Raw genomic sequence first — 23384 nt, forward strand, 5'->3', positions numbered from 1 at the left:
TTGTAACTATCGGTTTATCAAATTCACCTCACTCAAATGAGAAGAGGTGATTTCAGGGTGTATTATTAAGATAGGCTTCATCCTGTGAACATTGCGGTCGTAGCATTTCATTTATTTGTCCTGAGCTTGGAGCAGCTTTCTTTTACGTAACACAAGTCGCCCCCTCTATTGTGAAACAGCCAATTGACCTGACCCTGGTGCCATCAAAAATAATGATTAATCATGACCTAATAGCGTTGGACTGACACAGTTGCTCTAAATGGAATGGCAAAAGAAAGAAACTGAACCCCGGCGAATGAGCCCCCGGGGATGCCAGGTTGATTATGGTCCTTCACTGACTGTGTTGTGTAGGGGTCAGCTCATCTCATGTCTCTATGGTAGAATAGCTGGAGGGCATTGCCGGACAGTCAACTGTATTGATCACAAAAACCCATCTGAATGTGTGTGTGTGAGAGAAGAGAAATAGACAAAGAGATTGATAGATAAATAGAGAGATGTAGAATTGAATCCTCAAATCATCTTCAGTCAGCCCAGACATTGAAACAGCAATGAACAATTCCAAAGAGGCAAGGAGGTCACAAGAGGTGCATCTGATCTACATCTTGTGTCTTTCACATCCATATTGCCTCTTCTTTCCCAGGTTACAATCACAGCTAGTAATGGTGCTCATTACTACATGCCTGCCACTCCCTGTGTATCTAAAGTACTCTATTCTTGTGTACACACACACACTAATCCATCTAAACATCATCTCCTCCTCTCCATCCCACTGCGCCTGCACACAGAGGGGAGATTCGGTGTTCCGGTTGCCATGGAAACCAGACCCGTGTACCGGTTTCACCGCTGGCTGATTGTGTGACAGTATGTGTGTGTGTGAGAGACTTAAAGCTTGGAAAGAGTGTTCAGCTCGCAGTTGCGCAAGAGGGGGCAAACATATACAGTGCAGCTAGCTGCATACATAGACATAACACAGCCTGCCTACATAGTGCATTATGACATGTAAATGAAGGATTTACTGCAAATTGAGGTTGTATACAGGTTGGTATCCATTTGGGACACACACTTTAATGGCGCCTGCTACCGTGCATGTCCGGCTCAGAGCAGACTTACAGAGAGTTAATGAGGAGATGTGCCAGTGAGTAGGGGAGGGAGGGGTGCCACAGAGGATGAAGTTAGCTAACCTTTAGAATCCACAGGAAGGCTACACTCCCTGTGTTCACTGCCAAGAGAGGGGAGTTTTTTTGTGTGACACCCATAGCGAGCAGGTTAATGTCGTCAGGCAGGGGCAAAACGTCCCCTACCTCAAATGAAGAGGTCGGGGAGGGAAAGGGGACACATGGTGGCATGACACAGGGCCGCTTTAATAAAATGTCACGTCCGCATGATGAGCTGTAATGGAGATGACACGTGTGTCACCTTAAACACCTTCCCCTCTCTCCAGACCTCCCGGAAAGGAAGTATCTCTGTGTGGTGCGTTTCCCCCATGGAAACATATTTCCTAAAGCCTGTCTCTCCTGCTGGAGAATAGCAGGCTCCCATGGGCTCACCCTGACAGTGTTGATCAATGAACCACGGGGAACCTGGGGAGGGCGTGCTGGGGAGGGTCTGAGCCCTACACGAGGACCTGGAACCAGGACATGACAAATCAGGACTGGTGGGATCTATCTCCTGCAGTCCCTAATAGGCACTCTCTCACTCTCAGTCTTGTTCTTATCCAAGCTGCATCGATCTGACCAGTTTATTGTTGATTCATAGTGAAAAACATTGAGTCCTGAGTAGGTGGGGGCGTCCACTGGGGAGGACAGCAGAGGCATCAATTGTGTTTATGAGAGCAACATAAATGAGGGGTGACTGAGATAGCTGTCTTATTTCTTTTTTCCTTGACCTATTGCACAGATGAGAAAGAAGAGAAGGAAAGGAAAGTGGGAGGAGAAAGAGTATAACAACGTGTAATGTAAGTAAAACTGCAGAGAGCTTTGACGGCTGTGTGCGAGTGACCATGTGAATGTGTTTGGGTTACTTATATGAGAAGGCGCTAACAGCGCTGCAGCAACATCCATACTGATCCAATCGGGCTATTCTCACCTATGAATCTCTTGAACTAATCACCAGAGGAATCAGGCAGTCTAGTATACGGTACAGTGTAGGTACAGCATAAGGCGAATAGGGGGTCTTACCTGCCGGACAAAGCTGTTGGAGGTGGTGTCAGAGGAAGTGCTTCCATCGGAGCGCTTGAAGCGGCTCTTCCGTTTGGAATACTTTCCCTAGAAGGAAGGGAGACAAGGAGACAAGAAACCAAAAAAAAGAGACATTAGAAGAAGCTTCACAAAGCAAGTCTTAATAAAAAAGTACACTTGAACAAAGTTTTGTTCACAAACATATTTTCTGTTGAGGAAACATTACGAAACCTCCCAGCTTTGTTCTAGCGGTAAATTCATCTCAAGACTTTTAAGTCCACAAAATTCAATTGTTTATGATACTGGAACTCTATGATCAGGAGAGCTTCAGGAACGTAGAAGACAATGACCAGAACAGATGGAGCGCTGCCAGAGATGGGAGTTAAAAGGAGACAATGTGTCCTGATCCTCTCCCAGCACCAGTGTACTCCACCATCTTAGCTCAGCTTCATGTTCTACCTCCATTACTTGTCATTATTCATGTAGGTTGGGACCCTGTAATGTGATTGGCTGATCCCTGGCAAATGGCCTATCTGGCATGTGCAGGGCCCTCCACTGCATTAGAGCCCACCCTGGCCACGTCACCATGGATACGCAGTGCCGGATAATTGCATTTGTTGGCAATCAGGAAGCCTGATGGATCAGACTAGTGGGTTGTGCCGCTCCTGTGTGCACAGATGGACAGGGACCGCTGCCTGAGCGGAGGCCACAAGAATAGTACATAGGAACATACAATACACTCACACATGTACTGTATGCATGAATACGTGCAGTGTTCAAAAGGTAGACACCCACATGGGACATATTCCTACAATCAATAACCTCTCAGAGCCATGTTCTCTTTCACAAAATCATGCTCACAAACTGTACAGTTTGCCGCCACACACCTGCTCCCAGCAACCCAACCAACGCCACCTTCATACACGCACGCACACACCTGCACCCACAGCTATGACCAAATTTATCAGAGCAGTACACTTTACAACAGGTCTAATCAGAATACTCCTCAGTGTGGACCAGCTGTCAGAGAGTTTGAGTCAAGCTGTAGGTCCAGCTGTAGTCCAGCTCCCCTCCCATCTCTCATCATCACTGAGCCGGGGCACCATAGTGCCCTGAGGTATGTCTCTGTCTGTGCTGACAACTTTTAAACAAATGTGCCCTCAACAGCCGCAACAATGCTGGCCCGGACATGGGCAGCATCCTCTGTGGTCTACACACTATAGATCATATTCAGAGGATGAAGAAAAGAGAAAGCGCAACACGATCTCTGCATCCTTGACAGGTGAGTTGTAGGAAATGAGGGGGGGGGGGGGGGTGTATTGAGCTGGCCATGGGGAGAGGCTGGCTACAGTAAAGGGCAGGGAAATGCCATAGAGGGGAAGTAGGGAGGGGAGGTTTCCTGTCGGTAACCAACCTCCAGGGCTAAGTGACTAATTAGAGGGGGGTGCGACGCGAGCGCTGCTCTGTTAGACAGGAACTGTAAACTGGGGAGGGATGGGAGGACAAGCCCGTGGTGTGTCTCCATCTTCCAGCATTAACCGAGCACAGTCAAACATTCTCTAGGCAAACATACAGCAACAGCACTCCTCCGCTGGTGCTGCATGCAGAAGAACAAACACAATCTATAATCTGAGCTATTGTATCCAGGCTTGATTTAGATCAGTTCAGCATTCTCCGGCGCCTGCTCATATATTTCCATCTCTGTTGGGGTTGGTTGTTGCCATTCAGTGTTGCTGGGGGGCCTTTCCTCCAGGATATTACTAGTACGGTCACAAATGGAACCATTTTTTCTATATAGTGCACTGCTTTTGACCAGGACCCACAGGGCTTCAGTCAAAAATAAGTACGCTATGTAGGGAATGTGGTGCCATTTGGGACGTAGTCTACAAGTGTGGTCCCCCGGTCGTCTCTCCACAGCTGAGTTATAAATATGCCAGCGTGACCCGCCGCAGGTCTGTGTGAACTTTATATCTAATTGATCCGAGTGCCACACACAAACCCTTCCCCACCACATTACACAAGAAGGGGGTCCATCTGTCTCTCAGCACAGCACTAACACGCAAGGGATAGAAATCTGACATCTAAAAACAGTCACAGAGAGAGAGAGCGAGAGAGAGCGAGAGAGAGAGAGAAATAATGATGGGGAAGGGAGAGAGAGATGGAGAGAGAAAGAGTGGGAGAGTGAGGCGTGCAGGAAGCATACTTGGCATGGCTTGAGGTGTTGGGTTGTATACAGCACGTGTTGTTTTTCTGTGATGTCGCGGTTTCCGTGGAGAGACAACGATGGAGCTTAGCGTGGGCGGGTTTGTTCTGGTCATTCTCACCCCCCCCCCCCCCCCCCCCCATTTTATGACCAATCATGCCCACGTAGCCAGTTTTAACATATACTGTATCTTCCCAAATGCCATTTATAGCTACAGAAAAAGTTACATTCTGAACATTTAGAGTTCTAAAATAACAAGTGTTGTGTAAGAAAACATTGCATGAGCACAGATATAGCAATTATCAAAGCCAATATGCTGTTTTTTTTTGGAGGGCAGAAAAGGCATGGCTCTAAGGGAGAGCATTATAACACATGATATGATAATTATGTGTGATCTTATTCCATTAAATGTGTCTGCCAGTGTGTATGGCATTCATCCCCTCTCATTTCTGGAAAAAGGATGTTCGTGATCCTCATCATTAATCAGCAACACCTTGAGTCCATGACAGTTCCTGGCAGCAAAGAAATAACAATGCAATAGCTATGAGTAGGCTATAAAGCCATTAAACAGAGTTTGGTGTCCTTACTCCTGCATGAAGGCAAAACGGATGAGCGAGAAAATCGTGTCCACTCTCCACACAGTCCATTAATACGTGGGCGTGGCTTGCATCACTTGTGGACTTCATCCATCTAGCGCTATAAAAGCGCTAACAGAGTTAGTTCAATCATCATTGAGCATTAGCCTACAATAATAGGATGCTTTGTGTAATTATTGACCATCAAATGGTCAAACCAAAAATAGTAATTGTCATGTCATAAATAACACACACTTTTACAACACGTAAATTGTAAAAAAATATATATAAAAAAATTAAAAATGTCATAGTCTATAATTCCTGTGGTTCTATTTGAAAGTGGAACAGCTGCAGATGGTAATGAGAAACGGAAGAAGAGACACACAGCAGCCACAGTTACCATATTAATGGCCCACTGTGACCAAACCAATGCTTTTACTATAGATGAAGAATACATGCATTACTTTGTTATTACCCTGGTTATTAGGCCTACTGATAAGTTCACATAGCAACAAAAACGTGTCAGGGAATTATAACCTACTCCATTAAATCTTATTCGCAGCTGGTTCGTTCACCTGCTTCCTTGCTTGTATAGTCCCTGTTATGACAAGTCAAACTGTGGACTGTCAAAATGTCTAAACAAAAAGCTTCAGCAACAGGCGGACTGGCTCCATCAAACCTACGGTGGGATTACCCGGGTAGCCTATACTGCTTACCTGTGCGTGTGGATGTTGATCAAACATGTCCATTTGGATCTCCTGGGTTGAGGTCGAAGGCGTCCTGGACATACTACTTTTCTGTACCATTGATTTACTTTTTCAATCCTATTTTCTAATTCCTATATTTATGATGATATCGCTATTGTCATTGTCAACGAATTACTTGCCGTTGTTTCCCCGAGGGTGCTTCCCAAGCGAAGTACAATAGCAATAGCGGCGTCGTCTACAGTCTATCCTAGCCCACCACCCTCTGTTTCTTCACTCAGACAATACGGACGGGGCGCTCCACTCGAGATTCCAGCTGCGAACCGAATAGGTCCACGCCCCATTGACCAGGCCCCACCCTCATCACTGATTAATCAACGAGAGACCAACACGGAAGGGATGTCTTGTGATTGGGAAATGGGTAAGGCAATTAGACTAGGTTGCAACCTGGTCTAACCACAGATTATATCCACATTTTTAGATGCTCACCTCTTTTCAAGTAGCACTGTAGGCACTTGTCAGCAGTGGTACATCAGTGAGGATATGTAGCCTGTTGGCTTACTGTTTTTTCTTATATACATCTATCACATCGCTCACTTCATCTCAATGCGATCAGAGAAACATGAAAAGCATCAATATAGTCCTGAAGATGATAATTATACGGTACATTGATTCCAATGTTATACAGATAAGTCAATATTCATTACATTAAAATCATGAGACACGAAAAACAAAGGTACATTGCATTTTATTTCCCCCATATGAGCACTACATTGTTATAATGGTCATAAATACAGTACCAGTCAAACTTTGGACACACCTACTCATTCCAGGGTTTTTCTTCATTTTTACTTTTTTCCACATTGTAGAAAAGTAGTGAAGACATCAAAACTACAGGGAGACAGGACGGACAGCTGATCGTCCTCGCAATGGCAGACCACATGTATCAACACCTGCACAGGATCGGTACATCCGAACATCACACCTGCGGGACAGGTACAGGATGGCAACAACAACTGCCCGAGTTACACCAGGAATGCACAATCTTTCCATAAGTGCTCAGACTGTCCGCAATAGGCTGAGAGAGGTTGGACTGAGGGCTTGTAGGCCTGTTGTACGGCAGGTCCTCACCAGACATCACCGGCAACAACATTGTCAATGGGCACATACCCACCGTCGCTGGACAGACAGACAGGACTGGCAAAAAGTGCTCTTCACTGACGAATCACGGTTTTGTCTCATCAGGGGTGATGGTCGGATTCGTGTTCATCGTCGATGGAATGAGCGTTACACAGAAGCCTGTACTCTGGAGCGGGATCGATTTGGAGGCAGAGGGTCCGTCATGGTCTGGGGCGGTGTGTCACAGCATCATTGGACTGAGCTTGTTGTCATTGCAGGCAATCTCAACGCTGTGCGTTACAGGGAAGACATCCTCCTCCCTCATGTGGTACCCTTCTTGCAGGCTCATCCTGACATGACCCTCCAGCATGACAATGCCACCAGCCATATTGCTCGTTCTGTGCGTGATTCCCTGCAAGACAGGAATTTCAGTGTTCCTTCATGGCCAGCAAAGAGCCCGGATCTCAATCACATTGAGCACGTCTGGGGCCTGTTGTATCAGAGGGTGAGGGCTAGGTCCATTCCCCCAGAAATGTCCGGGAACTTGCAGGTGCCTTGGTTGAAGAGTGGGGTAACATCTAACAGCAAGAACAGGCAAATCTGGCGCAGTCCATGAGGAGGAGATGCACTGCAGTACTTAATGCTGGTGGCCACACCAGATACTGACTGTTACTTTGATTTCGACCCCCCCTTTGTTCAGGGACACATTATTCCATTTCAATTAGTCACATGTCTGTGGAACTTGTTCAGTTTATGTCTGTTGTTGAATCTTATGTTTATACAAATATTTACACATGTTAAGTTTGCTGAAAATAAACGCAGTTGACAGTGAGAGGACGTTTCTTCTTTTTTCTGTGTTTACTAACCAAAAAAAGTGTTAAACAAATCAAAATATATTTGATATTTGATATTCTTCAAAGTAGCCACCCTTTGCCTTGATGACAGCTTTGCACACTCTTGGCATTCTCTCAACCAGCTGGAATGTATTTCAATTAATAAGTGTGCCTTTTTAAAAGTTAATTTGTGGAATTTCTTTCTTTCTTAATGAATTTGTACCAATCAGTTGTGTTGTGACAAGGTAGGGGTGATATACAGAAGATAGCCCTATTTGGTAAAATACCAAGTCCATATTATGGCAAGCACAACTTAAATAAGCAAAGAGAAATGACAGTCCATCATTACTTCAAATGTCAAGAACTTTTAAAGTTTCTTCAAGTGCAGTTGCAAAAACCATCAAGCGCTATGATGAAACTGGCTCTCATGAGGACCGCCACAGGAAAGGAAGACCCAGAGTTACCTCTGCTGCAGAGGATAAGTTCATTAGAGTTACCAGCCTCAGAAATTACAGCCCAAATAAATTATTCACAGTGTTCAATTAACAGACACATGTCAACATCAACTGTTCAGAGGAGACTGTGTGAATCAGGCCTTCATGGTCAAATTGCTGCAAGAAAGCACTACTAAAGGACACCAATAATAAGAAGAGACGTGTTTGTGCCAAGAAACACGAGCAATGGACATTAGACCGGTGGAAATCTGTCCTATGGTCTGATGAGTCCAAATTTGAGACGTTTGCTTCCAACCGCTATGTCTTTGTGAGATGCAGAGTAGGTGAACGGATGATCTCCGCATGTGTGGTTCCCACCGTGAAGGATGGAGGTGGTGTGATCACTTTGCTGGTGACACTGTCTGTGATTTATTTAGAAGTCAAGGCACACTTAACCAGCATGGCTACCACAGCATTCTGCAGCGATACGCCATCCCATCTGATTTGCGGTTAATGGGACTATCATTTGTTTTCAACAGGACAATGACCCAACACACCTCCAGGCTGTGTAAGGGCTATTTGACCAAGAAGGAGAGTGATGGAGTGCTGCATCAGATGACCTGGCCTCCACAATCATCCAACCTCAACCCAATTGAGATGGTTTGGGATGAGTTGGACCGCAGAGTGAAGGAAAAGCAGCCAAGTGCTCAACATATGTGATAACTCCTTCAAGACTGTTGGAAAAGCATTCCAGGTGAAGCTGGTTGAGAGAATGCCAAGAGTGTGCAAAGCTGTCATCAAGGCAAAGGGTGGCTACTTTGAAGAATTTCAAATATTTTGATTTGTTTAACACTTCTTTGGTTAATACATGATTCCATATGTGTTATTTCATAGTTCTGTCTTAACGATTATTCTACAATGTAGAAAATAGTAAATATAAAGAATGAATTGGATGAGTAGGTGTCCAAACCTTTGACTGGTACTGTACATAGATGTCCATTCATGTCCATACTGCGATGCACAGGCATACTGTAGTCCATTCCTCCTTACAGTCTGATGCACAGTAAAGGATCTGACATGGCTGAACTCAGGGGAATAATATAGACAAATAATATTGAATCTTAGCAGTACAGATGTGGCCAGCTAGGTTCATCTAGAACTTTTTACTATGTTCTTACTGAATCTGACCGCCATCCTTTGTGTATTTATCAACTACACTTCAGTATTTATTCAGTTTTCACAAATACATTTTCCCCATTAATATGTTTTTAAAGACTTAATGAAAATGTCCATTTTTTGTATAAAAATAGTAGTAGCAATAACGAGTACACAAATAAAATAGAGAGGAAATCCTGTCTGAATAAGTAGTGTTCTTCATTGGGGGAGGTGCATGAATGTAAATCACACAGGTATGTATTGAGTGTATCAGGTATCAAGGTAAGACCCAGATGCAGACCGTGTCGAAGTGAAAATGTTTATTACAGCAACAGGAGCAAAGGTATAGGACGGCAGGCAGGCAGGGTCAGGTAATTCAGAGGTGGGGCAAAGGTACAGGACGGAAGGCAGGCTCAGGCAGAGTGGTCAGGCAAGGGTCAAAAACCAGGAGGACGAGAAAAGAGACTGTGGAAAAGCAGGCGCTGACACAAAACCGCTGGTTTGCTTGACAAACAAGACAAACTGGCACAAACAGACAGAAACCACAGGTATAAATACTCAGGGTATAAGTGGGGAAGATGAATGACACCTGGAGGGGGGTGGGTGGAGACAATCACAAAGACAGGTGAAACAGATCAGGGTGTGACAGAGTGTAGATTGGTTTTCGTCCCCTTCTTCTGTCCAGTGTAAAGTATTTATGTGAGGTCCTCATGCAAGGAATGTCCCTTTATCAGTGCAGTTCTGTGGTGTGTGTGTCCTGAGTGGCAGTGTGTGTGTGTGTGTGTGTAGGTTATGTGCCTTTATTAACTGGGTGGTTTGAGCCCTGAATGCTGATTGGCTTAAAGCAGTGGTATATGAGACCGTATAGCACCGGTATAGCAGAACATTTATTTTTACTGTTGTAATTACATTTGTAACCAGTATATTATAACAATAAGGCAACTCGGGGGTTCATGTAATATGGACAATATACCATGGCTATGGGCTGTAATCGAGGCACTCCGCGTTGCATCGTGCTTAAGAGCAGTCCTTAACCATGGTGTATTGCCCATATACCACATCCCCTCATGCCTAATTGCTTAATTGACTCATTCATTTGGGCTGCAGAAGGGCTTTGCATTCAGGTGAGATCCTTCTCTCCAGCTGTTTGCCTACTGATGTCCATTCAATTCCTGATTCAGATGGCAATGTCATACAGTTAGTTTTTGGTCAAGAAAATTACTACAGTAACCCATTTGGCAGGCCTTCTTATCAAGAAGAGAGATGTCAGTTGCATTCTATGCTGCAGGGTAGCCTGAATGGCTTCGAGGGCGTTTAAGTCCAAAGTCAAATCAAATCAAATTGAACATGAACAAAGCAAGCAGGTTAGCTCCCCGGCTTCGCTCCTGAAGGTGAAAGCTTGTGGCAGAGGCTAGTTGCAGGTAGAAGTTTTATGGGAAAATGGCTTCAGTCTGGTCACCCCGTCTCCTCCATGTCCTCCTGTTCTACACAGCAGATAAAACATTCACGTGGTGTAGTAATCTTGAACTTAGTCTTCTCCAGACAGAATGCAGGTGGATGTTATACTTCATAACTCTCCACCCATCAGGCATTGATGTGCTTTGAAAGACTAGTCATGGCTCACATCAACACCATCATCCCGGAAACCTTAGACCTACTCCAAATCGCATACCACCCCAACAGATCCACAGATGATGCAATCTCAATTGCACTCCACACTGCCCTTTCCCACCTGGACAAAAGGAACACATATGTGAGAATGCTGACTACAGCTCAGCATTCAACACCATTCTCCAATTGAAGCTCATCACTAAGCTAATCACTTTGGGACTAAACACCTCCCTCTGCAACTGGATCCTGGACTAGCCACCCCCAGGTAGTAATGATAGGCAACAACACATCTGCCACGCTGATCCTCAACACGAGGGCCCCTCAAGGGTGCGTGCCTAGTCCCCTTCTATACTCTCTGTTCACCCAGGACTGCATTGCCAAGCACGACTAAAACACCATCATTAAGTTTGCTGTTGGCACAACGGTGGCAGGCCTGATCACCGACAACGATGAGACAGTCTATAGGGAGGAGGTCAGAGACCTGGCAGTGTGGTGGCAGGACAACAACCTCTCCTGCAACGTGAGCCAGACAAAGGAGATGATTGTGGACTACAGGAAAAGGAGGGCCGAACACACTCCCATTCGCATCGACGGGGCTGTAGTGGAGGGGGTCGAAAATTTCAAGTTCCTTGGTGTCCACATCACCAACAAACTATCATGGTCCAAACACACCAAAAACGTTGTGGGCATGACAATGCCTTTTCTGCCACAGGAGACTGAAAAGATTTGGCATGGGTCCCCAGATCCTCAAAAAATTCTACAGTTGCACCATTGAGAGTATCCTGACCGGCTGCATCACCGCCTGGTATGGCAACTGCTCGGCATCCGACCGTAAGGCGCTAATGAGGGTAGTGCGTACAGCCCAGTACATCACTGGGGCCAAGCTTCCTGCCATCCAGGACCTATATACTAGGCGGTGTCAGAGGAAGGCTTAAAAAATGGTCAAGGACTCCAGCCACCCAAGTCATAGACTGTTCTCGCTGCTACCGCACGGCAAGCGGTACCAGAGCGCCAAGTCTAGGTCCTAAAAAGCTCCTTAACAGCTTTTATCCCGATCCATAAGACTGCTGAACAATTGAACATTTAATCAAATATGCCACCGGGACTATTTGCATTGACCCCCTTTGTTTTTACACTGCTGCTACTCACTGTTTATTATCTATGCATATTCACTTTACCCCTACCTGTACAAATTACCTCGACTAACCTGTACCCCTGCACATTGACTCGGTACTGGTATCCCCTGTATATAGCCTCGTTATTGTTATTTTATTGTGTTACTTTTTTCTTTTTTGCTTTAGTTTATTTAGTCAATATTTTCTTAACTCTATTTTCTTAAAACTGCATTGTTGGTTAATTAAGTGCTAGTAAGTAAGCATTTCACTTGAATACACCTGTTGTATTTGGCTCGTGACCAGTGGCGACCTGTCATTCATGATATATAATTTTTTGTGGGGGGAGCTTGCCTGTCTTGCATGTTATTTTTGCATTAATACGTGTCACACATCAGTTTGCAAAGAATGTAAAATAATACATATATCATTGAGTTAATTAATCAGCATACAAACATGGTCTCTTTTTTGTTTTCTTGAGTAAGGCAGCTCCAAAATGCAGGTGTTTCAGCCTAGCTCCGTGCTTTCTGTGGTGGTGGGGCAAGCCAGCAGAAAATATGGAGCGTTGCACCATGATTGGCTCAGTGTTCTGTCACTCATGGGGACACTACGTCACTGCCAAGTCTAAGGGTAGAGATAGAAAATTCTATTCCCTTAGGTGCCTCCATAGAGTTACATTAGAACTGCTCATCCAAGAAGGCTTAAGGTCTTTGGCCACAGATAAAATTACGTCATATCACGTTATATGTACAGTAGCTTTGATTGGACTGACATGTCAATATCATACTTTCAAAATCTTATCTAGCAGTCATCATCATGAATCAAGTCGACAATCTACTGGAAAATCATTTTTAATCCTTGTCATATGAAGAGAAATAATGAAGAGAAAATATAGATAAAACGTATTGGTGCTCATCGGCCATTGGACATATTCATTATACAACAAGTTGGATATCGCAAATTCAACAATGAGTAGTTTGGAAGGAATCAGTGACTAACTGCAAGCATTGCAAAGCAATCCCTAGCCTGCTATTCAGTGGAGTGGATGTGTGGTCCCAAATCTGGGATTAAACATTTAACATTGGCCATGCTGTCAATGAAGCATGATTTGTGCCGTGCTCAAAACAACTGTTAACTTGGAACTGCGAAAACTTGACTTCAGTGAGTTCAAGACAACTGAGAAGTAGGGAATAAATGAGCTCCGATTGGGAAAATACGATTTGAATGGTCATCCAACTCGAAATTGTAAATCTGGCCTCTTTCTAGAGCTATGACCTGAAGATCAATGATGTCATCATGATTGAACCTTGTTTTTGTTCAGAGTTCCCAGCACCATAAATCCAGAGAATACCAGACTTTGATGCCAAAATTTGCCCACGAAGGACCGCCGCGCCACCTTCCTGTTCAAGTGAGCTCTGCAAAACAAGGTGAGTCCAAAAATGTATTGTAGGATGCTGCATAAATGATGTAATCATGTAATCAGGGAGATATGAATACTGTAGCTAAGAAAGTAATACTAAGTGTATGTTGTGTAGTAAGATGTTAGTATCCCATGTGCCTCACCCTAATAATTTAGTATTTTTACCCCCTCTTAATTTCGCCTACTGTTCTGACTTGGTGGTGCACATGTAGCCTATAACCTGTTTTTGAGAAATGTAATCACTGAATATTGTAAGAGCTTTCATTGCCTGCTTATATGCCCCCTTTATTTATCCTACGGTTCTGACTTGGTGTACAGGGAGAACACTGTAAGAACGGCCCATGTTCTGAATTCTGCTGCTGTACATTTCAAAAGTGCTAAACAAATAGTTACATTGACTACGTCCGTCCTAGCTTGCTCATTAATGTCTTAATCGAAATTAGGGGTTGCCTCTTATCCGCTTGTCATCCCCTGATGTAATAGTTTGTACATCTCAATTGTCATTAGAAACCACATTTGTTTACTTACCTATTGTTCACCTAATACCTTTTTTTCACTATTGGTTAGAGCCTGTAAGAAAGCATTTCATGAACTGTTTCACTGCCAGACAAGGCTCCGCTGATAGCCAGGTGTAGCAGTGGTAAGATGTTGGAACTGCTGTTGGGACAGATTTCTGTAGGTCCTAACAGTTTGTGGGCACCGTTTGTCACCGTTATAGTGCAATTCATGTATTGTTTAGTGTTGTATTTTATAGTGGCTTTGTTGGCATGCATCCACTTTTTTTTGTTTGCCCTACCAAGATTTACATGCCAAAATCGTCACTACATGTGACAAATAACATTTTATTTTATTTTATTAATTAAGAATTGTTATTGAAGTGTTTCCTGTAGCTGGTATATTGCCTCTTATTGGTGACCGATAGCCCCATCTAGTGGTCTCTTTAGCTTCATACTTTATTACAATCCTGTGTTATTTATTCAGAGGAAATGTTCACATGGTTTATGTCAAAGCATTTGTACCTTTTGTATATAATCTAGAACATGCATTATGTTGTACTAGGTACAGATTTATTGATTTTCTGTCTTGCTTGAGCATATGCAATTATCCTTGAAATGAAAGCCAGGTGTGAGTGAGTGAAGCTGAAGATTTACACTGAGGATGGCCTGAGACCAAAACGTTTGTTTTGTTTTCACATTCCATTTATTATTTTTGGGGGGCATCATGATGTTCTAATAAAAATCTTTATTTTGCATTCAAGCCTCAGTTCTGGATTTATTATTTTTCTCAACAGTGTGCGGGTCTCCATCTCTTTCAGTTCAGAGAGGAAATCACACAATGCATTCATGTCACACGAACTTCGCTTCAACTTTAGGGTCTCCTTCAAGGTGGTGGGAAAAGTACTCAGTTGTCATACTTGTGTAAAAGTAAAGATACCTTAATAGAAAATGACTCACGTAAAAGTCAGCCAGTAAAATACTACTTGAGAAAAGTCGAAAAGTATCTTGTTTTAAATGTACTTTAGTACAGGGATGGGGAAAACTACTAAATTGTCATACTTGAGTAAAAGTAAATGCTATATATCAAATATTTTCACATATGTTTTCAGAGGTGATCTGATTGGTCAAAAGACCAATTAATGGGGGGAAAAGATCACAATTGGGCTGCTTATCTAAACGTAGTCTTACAGAAACGTTTCCTCTGACAGTGTCAGTCAGCTGTTAACGGTCTTAGTCTTTGGCTTCGACATTGTTCTCCTGTGAGGAGTAGTGAGCTGCATTTTGTATGATTTCACCCACAATGCAGTGCGAAATCACTCCCACCTTTGGAATATACTATTATTCCCAGATAAGGGGAGAACATATTTTCTATTTACGTTATCTTATGATTTCAGACAATATTGTTCTCTCTTACTTTCGCTCTCTCTACCAATTAGTACTTTAAGGCTAACACTTCACATGAAAAAGATTATATGTGTGTCATATTCCGTTTATTTCACAAAAGAATCGCTGTGTATCTCATTTTGGATTCTCCTGTAGCTTTAATGGTACGGCCCTGTCCGTCCCTCGACTCTTCCTTTTTCTATTGCAGTAGCAGCCATGAGGTAAGCCAACCGACTTTGTGCGAGTCCAAATTCGCATATTTTTTATAAAATAAACATTAATTCCCCATTAAACGTTTACCAAGGTTGTCCCAACATTTTTACGCTACACTACCGTCAAAGTCCCTTAACAAATTTCATCTTGGAAAAGCTACATTTCATTTAAATGTGCCGCACGATGTTCCGAGCCAGGGAGGCCATGTTGTCGACCAATATTTCTGAGACGAGGCATTCAGGCCTAACGTTAAACAAATGCGAGTTAAACCCCTTTGCTATCATAGCTGACTAGATTATGATCGTTTAAAACACGTCTGATTCCCATATTGTTGGTATCAACGATATCCATGTTCCATATAATCTGAGTGTTGACATTTGGTCTACCACATTTTGTTAGCATTTGCCGGCTAACATTACCTACACCTACTTGGACACTGGTCTCCCGATTTTGACTGATGTTCCCCGGTGCTTTGTATTAGCGAACTGGTTACTTGTGTCTTGTAAGATTCAGTGTCAACCATGTCACTTTCTAAGAACCGTAACCGTGTGGATGATATTTGGGGGGCATAGCTATACTATAGCTAGCTATACGACTATAGTAGTTAACGTTACTAGCCCGACGTCATCTAACTAGCTCCAATGGCTAACAATGAACCCGGAGTTATATAGGATAAAGGATAATATGATGATTCTGAGAATGGTTTCGCAAACTACGCTCAAATGTGTGATTAGCCCCTGTTCACACTACAAACATTTAAGTTATGTTGTTAGCAACATAGTTATGCGTTACACAAAATGTAATGCGTTAGCTAACTCTTAATTTCTAACCCAGCATGCTCAGGCTTCAAAAGAGGCTTGCCTCCAGCGTCCTGCGCTGTGGCAAGAAGAAGGTATGGCTGGACCCCAACGAGACCAATGAGATTGCTAACGCCAACTCTCGTAAGGATTCAGCCAATTTGTGTTTTGCACATTATTCTGGTACTATGTGATGAAGTTAATGTAGCCTGTGCATAATCTACCCAGTAGTTGACTGAATATTGATATATATTTTTTTGCTGTAAATTCACCTGCTTTGTCTAACCCATATTTTCTGTCCCCCCTCAGGCCAGCAGATCCGTAAACTGGTAAAGGATGGTCTTATCATCCGCAAGCCTGTCACGGTGCACTCTCGCGCCCGCTGCCGCAAGAACACGCTGGCGCGTCGCAAGGGAAGGCACACAGGAATCGGTGAGTGAATGCTGTGGTAGCTATATCGACTAGTGATGTTTTTATTTACGTAACTGATTTGTACTGAAAACAGGATTGTGAATTATGGGGTGTATTAATCTCAGGCCTAACACCATCCTTTCCTCTGCTCACCCTACCAGGTAAGAGAAAGGGTACAGCCAACGCCCGTATGCCAGAGAAGCTGTCTTGGATGCGTCGCATGAGAATCCTGCGTCGTCTTCTCCGTCGCTACAGGGAGTCCCATAAGATTGACAGGCACATGTAAGTTCTCCACATCCACCCTCGAGTATACAGATTCACAAGGCATATAGCAACTCCTATTGTGTCCATTTCAAGGATGTCTCTTGCACATGGATTATGTTGAACTAGCTAACTCTACTAGCCTAGGCTGAACTTGCTAGCGATAATGGCTAACAATCAACCCAGAGTTATAATGGTAAATAAGTTATAATGGTTTCCTGAGAATGGTTTTGCAAACTTTGTTTAAATTTGATGTCATGTTTCTCTTGGCTATCTGATTAACCCATGTTCAAATTCCTATTTGATTTAGGAAGTAATTTCAAATGTAGTTCATTAATTGCTAAATTATTCATTTTGTATTTATTGAATTGTTTAAAGCGTATATTGTTGGTATTGTAGATTAATTTGCTCATCTTGTTTTGCCCATTCCCCGCAGGTACCACAGTCTCTACCTTAAGGTGAAGGGTAATGTGTTCAAGAACAAGCGTATCCTCATGGAGCACATCCACAAGCTGAAGGCAGACAAGGCCCGCAAGAAGCTTCTGTGGTAAGTCTAAAACCAAAACTACAACTCCCATCTGCCTTAGACTTTTCTATGTGCAATGTTTTGTATTAGTGGAGAAGGAACTGAGCTGATGAGCACTTGAAAGCAGATCTTTATATGGGAGTGTTTATAGATGGTAAGATGTAAATTTGTTTTCAGCCAAAAGATAAGTTAGTTTGACCACTTTTCTCTCTGCAGTGACCAGGCTGAGGCCCGTCGTTCCAAGACAAAGGAGGCCCGTAAGCGCAGAGAGGAGCGCCTGGCAGCAAAGAAAGAGGAGATCATCAAGACCCTGTCAAAGGAGGAGGAGACGACCAAGAAGTAAACAGCTTCTTGTCCCTGGCATGCACCTCCTGCCCTTCCCTCTGTCAAGTGATGACAATAAAAAGTGTATGAAAGACAACCCTGAGTCCACTCTTACTTGATCACACCTGTGATGTACACTACCTGACATGGTTTCATGGGTTTATCAATTGTGTGGGCAGTTCTGAACTGTCATTGGATTACTTCTAGTTACAAGGATATAACCTGTTCTACACAATGACATTGTGTGATTGATCTCACTGTTTTTCCTCAGTCCAGACTTTTCAAAAAGCGCGTAGGAAATTGACAGGACAAGCCTTACATGACCTTAAATTTGCTGTATGACGAGCTAAGAATCTTGGTATTTTTAACTTGAGTCCACATTGTTGAGCTATGAGGACAGTTGGTAGAACTGTCTCGTCACAAGGTGTTAGAATGTGATAAGTGTTGGTGATATTCAAGTGGTTTGGATTTGCGGGGTGGTTGTATGTGGTACACTTTATTGTCTGACTGACAGTATCCCTACCCTTTTCAAATCAAATTTTATTAGTCACATACACGTGGTTAGCAGATGTTAATGCGACTAAGGCAATGTTTGAGTCTAGTTTCAACAGTACAGCAATATCTAAAAATTCCACAACTACCTAATACAAACATCTAAGTAAAGGAATGGAATAAGAATGTACTTTTCAGCTGTACATTAGCTGACTCATCTAAAGCCAATGGTGAAATTGTTTGAAATTATCAAACATTTGCAAGTACAAAATGAAAACCTGTATGACTTGTGCACTTTCTATCCTTTTAGTGGGGTTTCCTCTGGAATAAGCTATCATTACATCGACCCTGGTAGGACTACCTGTTGTACAAAACAGATCCTGTAGAATCATTGCTATGATCTCGTCACTGTGGCACCTACTTCGCAACACTAGTCAGTAATATGACTCCCATTGTGTTATGGGATTTTTATAATGACTAAATGAGGTATACTGCACTATAACTGTCAAGAATTCTACCCTGTTGTATTAATGTTTGTTCATTAGGAAGGGGTTATATGGCATGTACCTAGGAAGAAAGGAATGTATGTGGAGATGAGGGGACAGGGAGGGCTCCTCCGGGGTTATGGTGTCTGGGGGAGCCTGGAACTGTCAGCTGAGGCGTTATAAACTGTGGTTATACTGAGGAAATCCATGTTGGTGTGTATGTACAGTGCCTTGCGAAAGTATTCGGCCCCCTTGAACTTTGCGACCTTTTGCCACATTTCAGGCTTCAAACATAAAGATATAAAACTATTTTTTTTGTGAACAAGTGGGACACAATCATGAAGTGGAATGACATTTATTGGATATTTCAAACTTTTTTAACAAATCAAAAACTGAAAAATTGGGCGTGCAAAATTATTCAGCCCCTTTACTTTCAGGGCAGCAAACTTTCTCCAGAAGTTCAGTGAGGATCTCTGAATGATCCAATGTTGACCTAAATGACTAATGAGGATAAATACAATCCACCTGTGTGTAATCAATTCTCTGTATAAATGCACCTGCACTGTGATAGTCTCAGAGGTCCGTTAAAAGCGCAGAGAGCATCATGAAGAACAAGGAACACACCAGGCAGGTCCGAGATACTGTTGTGAAGAAGTTTAAAGCCGGATTTGGATACAAAAAGATTTCCCAAGCTTTAAACATCCCAAGGAGCACTGTGCAAGTGATAATATTGAAATGGAAGGAGTATCAGACCACTGCAAATCTACCAAGACCTGGCCATCCCTCTAAACTTTCAGCTCATACAAGGAGAAGACTGATCAGAGATGCAGCCAAGAGGCCCATGATCACTCTGGATGAACTGCAGAGATCTACAGCTGAGGTGGGAGACTCTGTCCATAGGACAACAATCAGTTGTATATTGCACAAATCTGGCCTTTATGGAAGAGTGGCAAGAAAGCCATTTCTTAAAGATATCCATAAAAAGTGTCGTTTAAAGTTTGCCACAAGCCACCTGGGAGACACACCAAACATGTGGAAGAAGGTGCTCTGGTCAGATGAAACCAAAATTGAACTTTTTGGCAACAATGCAAAACGTTATGTTTGGCGTAAAAGCAACACAGCTCATCACCCTGAACACACCATACCCACTGTCAAACATGGTGGTGGCAGCATCATGGTTTGGGCCTTCTTTTCTTCAGCAGGGACAGGGAAGATGGTTAAAATTGATGGGAAGATAGATGTAGCCAAATACAGGACCATTCTGGAAGAAAACCTGATGGAGTCTGCAAAAGACCTGAGACTGGGACGGAGATTTGTCTTCCAACAAGACAATGATCCAAAACATAAAGCAAAATCTACAATGGAATGGTTCAAAAATAAACATATCCAGGTGTTAGAATGGCCAAGTCAAAGTCCAGACCTGAATCCAATCGAGAATCTGTGGAAAGAACTGAAAACTGCTGTTCACAAATGCTCTCCATCCAACCTCACTGAGCTCGAGCTGTTTTGCAAGGAGGAATGGGAAAAAATTTCAGTCTCTCGATGTGCAAAACTGATAGAGACATACCCCAAGCGACTTACAGCTGTAATCGCAGCAAAAGGTGGCGCTACAAAGTATTAACTTAAGGGGGCTGAATAATTTTGCACGCCCAATTTTTCAGTTTTTGATTTGTTAAAGTTTGAAATATCCAATAAATGTCGTTCCACTTCATGATTGTGTCCCACTTGTTGTTGATTCTTCACAAAAAAAATACAGTTTTATATCTTTATGTTTGAAGCCTGAAATGTGGCAAAAGGTTGCAAAGTTCAAGGGGGCCGAATACTTTCGCAAGGCACTGTATGTGTGTAGTTTAGGATGGTATAAGGAATGTATTTGTGAAAACTTGAGAGCTCTCGCAAATACATTGGAAGCCAGCCTCCTTGACCAGTTATTTAAAGACCTGGCACCTGAAAATTGGGGTTTAAAAAAACATGCCGATATATCTAAGGTTGACAGAGACGGTGACGGAATCTCACGAACATTGCTTTTCCCAGCCTACAAACAAGGTCAGTAAAACTTTATTTGGGGAATTGATGGTCGGGCTACATTTGGAGAAATATGGTTAATGACTCCTGTGTGGTTTGGGCATTGATTTTTAAAAATCCATGGTCATTCTGATCTGGTGACCTGTTTTTAGAATTTTGTGTAGAGAACCCTGATATAGGTAGTGTCCTATGCAATTGGAAGACAGGAATTGGATTTAGAAGCCACCTAGGAAGGGAAAAGTCCTCTGCGACTTTGGTCCGAAACAACTTAGGTTATCTGCACTACCAATTTAAACTAATTAATATTGAGATCTAAAACCTGATCAAGAGTATATTAGTGGGTCAATTAAGAGACGAGATATAGGGGGCTATTATAAATGAATGGAAACTATTTGTGAACCTAGGGAAACTAACGGAAAGGAGGTATATAAGTAGATTGTGAGAATATACCGTAGGACAAAATTATAGTAAGAATATCAGCAAGGGAAAGGTTCATTAACAAGTCAAGAGTCATAAGGAACGATAATTCTCTCACGTGTGGGACCTAATAACTTATCAAGAGTCACAATAGTAACTATTCCTAAATTCTGATAGAAGAGAGCGAGATTAATGAGGTTTGGTTTATCGAACAGTTCGATAAACCAAACCCCAATTTATCACAAATGTTGGACAACATCAATCAACATCTCTCAATTTGCAAATAAATTAATAAAAAACCTACAATGTGGTTTTCTGGATTTTTTTTCCTAATTTCGTCTGTCATAGTTGAAGTTTACCTATGATGAAAATTACAGGCCTCTCTCATCTTAAGTGGGAGAACTTGCACAATTGGTGGCTGACTAAATACTTTTTTGCCCCACTGTATGCTGATTTAGATGAACAATTATATTTTAAAGGTCAGCCTTACGCCGCAATTTTAGATTTGATTCTTGTAGCAGACTCATGCAGAGTGACTTACAGTTAGTGCATATGTCACCTATGATTATATTTAGTCATTTTCCCTACTTAGGCACTTTAATATTTATTAATTTAGTGTGCTGGGTTTTGGTTTGCTTATGTGACTTCCTTTGAATTGTTTAATCCCATTTGAACATTTGTTTCATGTGAATGAGTGTTTATTAGGGACCTAATGGGTATGGGGGGTTAATGAGCTGCCCCTGCACAAAGGAAGCCCTCAAAATACATGTTTCACACCTGAATGTGCTGAATGAAGACCAGTGAAAGATCTGTTCAATGTAATGTCTAGTTGCCAAAATTTTAACGAACATGAAAGTGGTTTGGAGAGAGAAATCCTGTGGAGGTGGTTGAGCAACACTGGACTGTTACTGGCACAGAGATGTCTGGAAAGGTAGGGGGTAAGGATGGAGTAGAGTGGGAACCGTTGGAGGTAGAGTAGTGAGAGTAAAGGTTAAGAAGAGGAAGCATGAGGAGTCTTTGGAGTTCTTGTCGGAGGAGAGTTGCGATGAGGCATTTTCAGTTCGCAGTGTTGTACTGAGATAAGTGGAGTTCATGGTGTTGGTGAAATTTAAGGACGAGGATGGGGTCACTGCGGTGAGTCTGATCAAGTTGACCAGGGGATTTGGAGAGAAAAGTAGGAGAGGTTGATTCTGCTAAAGTTCTTCGTATGAGAAGGCTCACAAACTCAAGCAGGTATGTAAACGTGTGGTTGATAGTGGCATGCCGGATCAAACTGGAAGGGAGTTATTATAGAAGTTTAAGAAATTGTTAACATGAAAGAAATAAAGGACCACTTGAAGGAAGGCTCACTTATTGAGGCAAAATGCCTCCAGATGGATTAAAGAAATACTAATTACTAATTGAATGTACCTCTGACCCACTGGGAATGTGATGAAAGAAATAAAAGCTTAAATAAATCATTCTCTCTGCTATTATTCTGACATTTCACATTCTTAAAATAAAGTGGTGATCATAGCTGACCTAGGACAGGGAATTAAATGTCAGGAATTGTGAAAAACTGAGTTTAAATGTATTTGGCTAAGGTGTAACTTCTGACTTCAACTGTATATAGTGCTGTTAAGTGTAGCGTCTGGATCACCAGCTCAGACATCTTTTAAAAAGCTAGATATAATCCAGGCCCAAGCCCAAAGAGTATGTTGTGAAGCACAAATGTTTGCCGCGAGGGCAGGGGCCCCCGCAATCCAAACTCTCTTAGGCCCCCCAAAAGGCTCAAGCTGGCCCCTATGATGTTACTGATGAAGCTTTCTTCACCCTCTCCAGAAGTGGCCTGCTATGACAAGACTGCTGAGGCAACGACTACTGCATCAGAACACCACGATGCTGACACGACCAACGCTCCAATGCCAAACAACTATGGACTCTAGTGGTGTGAGTGTGCCCCGGCCTGTCCTGTCCTGTTTTGTTTTACTTTTATCATCTAACCTCCTTTTTTAATAATTAGAATGGTACTAAAGAACCGTAAACACTGTGTGGTATTGGGATTAAGAGAACTTTGGTTTTTGACTTACTTTGGCGAGACAACCACATCATAGTAAGTACATTTTTCTCAAAGTAGTTATCAGCAAAGTCTGTTCTAGTAGAAAAAGTGCAAGTGTTATTCCAACATTTGTGCACAAAGACCGCAGAAGCTGAAGTAGGGTGCTCTATCC

General features: G+C 42.7%; 2 protein-coding genes across 3 annotated transcripts in view; one reads left to right on the top strand and one right to left on the bottom strand.

Annotated features, from left to right (window-relative positions):
- LOC110538146 (voltage-dependent L-type calcium channel subunit beta-1) overlaps positions 1-6001 on the bottom strand; it is a 38060-nt gene extending 32059 nt beyond the window's left edge. For both annotated transcript variants that reach the window (XM_090193227.1, XM_036938211.2), the window contains exons 1-2: positions 5672-6001; positions 2178-2264 (exon numbers count right to left, since the gene is read on the bottom strand). In XM_090193227.1, the coding sequence (XP_090049353.1) occupies positions 2178-2264; positions 5672-5761 (177 nt within the window). In that variant the 5' untranslated portion in view covers positions 5762-6001. The remainder of the gene's footprint in view (positions 1-2177; positions 2265-5671) is intronic.
- A 9154-nt stretch (positions 6002-15155) lies between these two features.
- Positions 15156-17852, top strand: LOC110538147 (large ribosomal subunit protein eL19). Its single transcript, XM_021624778.3, has 6 exons — positions 15156-15444; positions 16271-16377; positions 16543-16665; positions 16806-16926; positions 17342-17452; positions 17648-17852. The coding sequence occupies exons 1-6, from the start codon at positions 15440-15442 to the stop codon at positions 17772-17774; spliced, it is 594 nt and encodes a 197-aa protein (XP_021480453.1). The 5' UTR covers positions 15156-15439; the 3' UTR covers positions 17775-17852.
- Positions 17853-23384: the final 5532 nt, after the last annotated feature.

The sequence above is a fragment of the Oncorhynchus mykiss genome, chromosome 12, assembly GCF_057628025.1.
Source record: "Oncorhynchus mykiss isolate SJ-2025 chromosome 12, ASM5762802v1, whole genome shotgun sequence".
In the NCBI taxonomy this organism is placed as follows: domain Eukaryota; kingdom Metazoa; phylum Chordata; class Actinopteri; order Salmoniformes; family Salmonidae; genus Oncorhynchus; species Oncorhynchus mykiss.

Bases quoted from the DNA above. Each gene is read 5' to 3' on its own strand.
- LOC110538147 (XM_021624778.3), top strand. The intron at 16,378-16,542 runs GTAAGGATTCAG...GTCCCCCCTCAG, and splicing joins GATTGCTAACGCCAACTCTC to GCCAGCAGATCCGTAAACTG. The intron at 16,666-16,805 runs GTGAGTGAATGC...TCACCCTACCAG, and splicing joins GGGAAGGCACACAGGAATCG to GTAAGAGAAAGGGTACAGCC.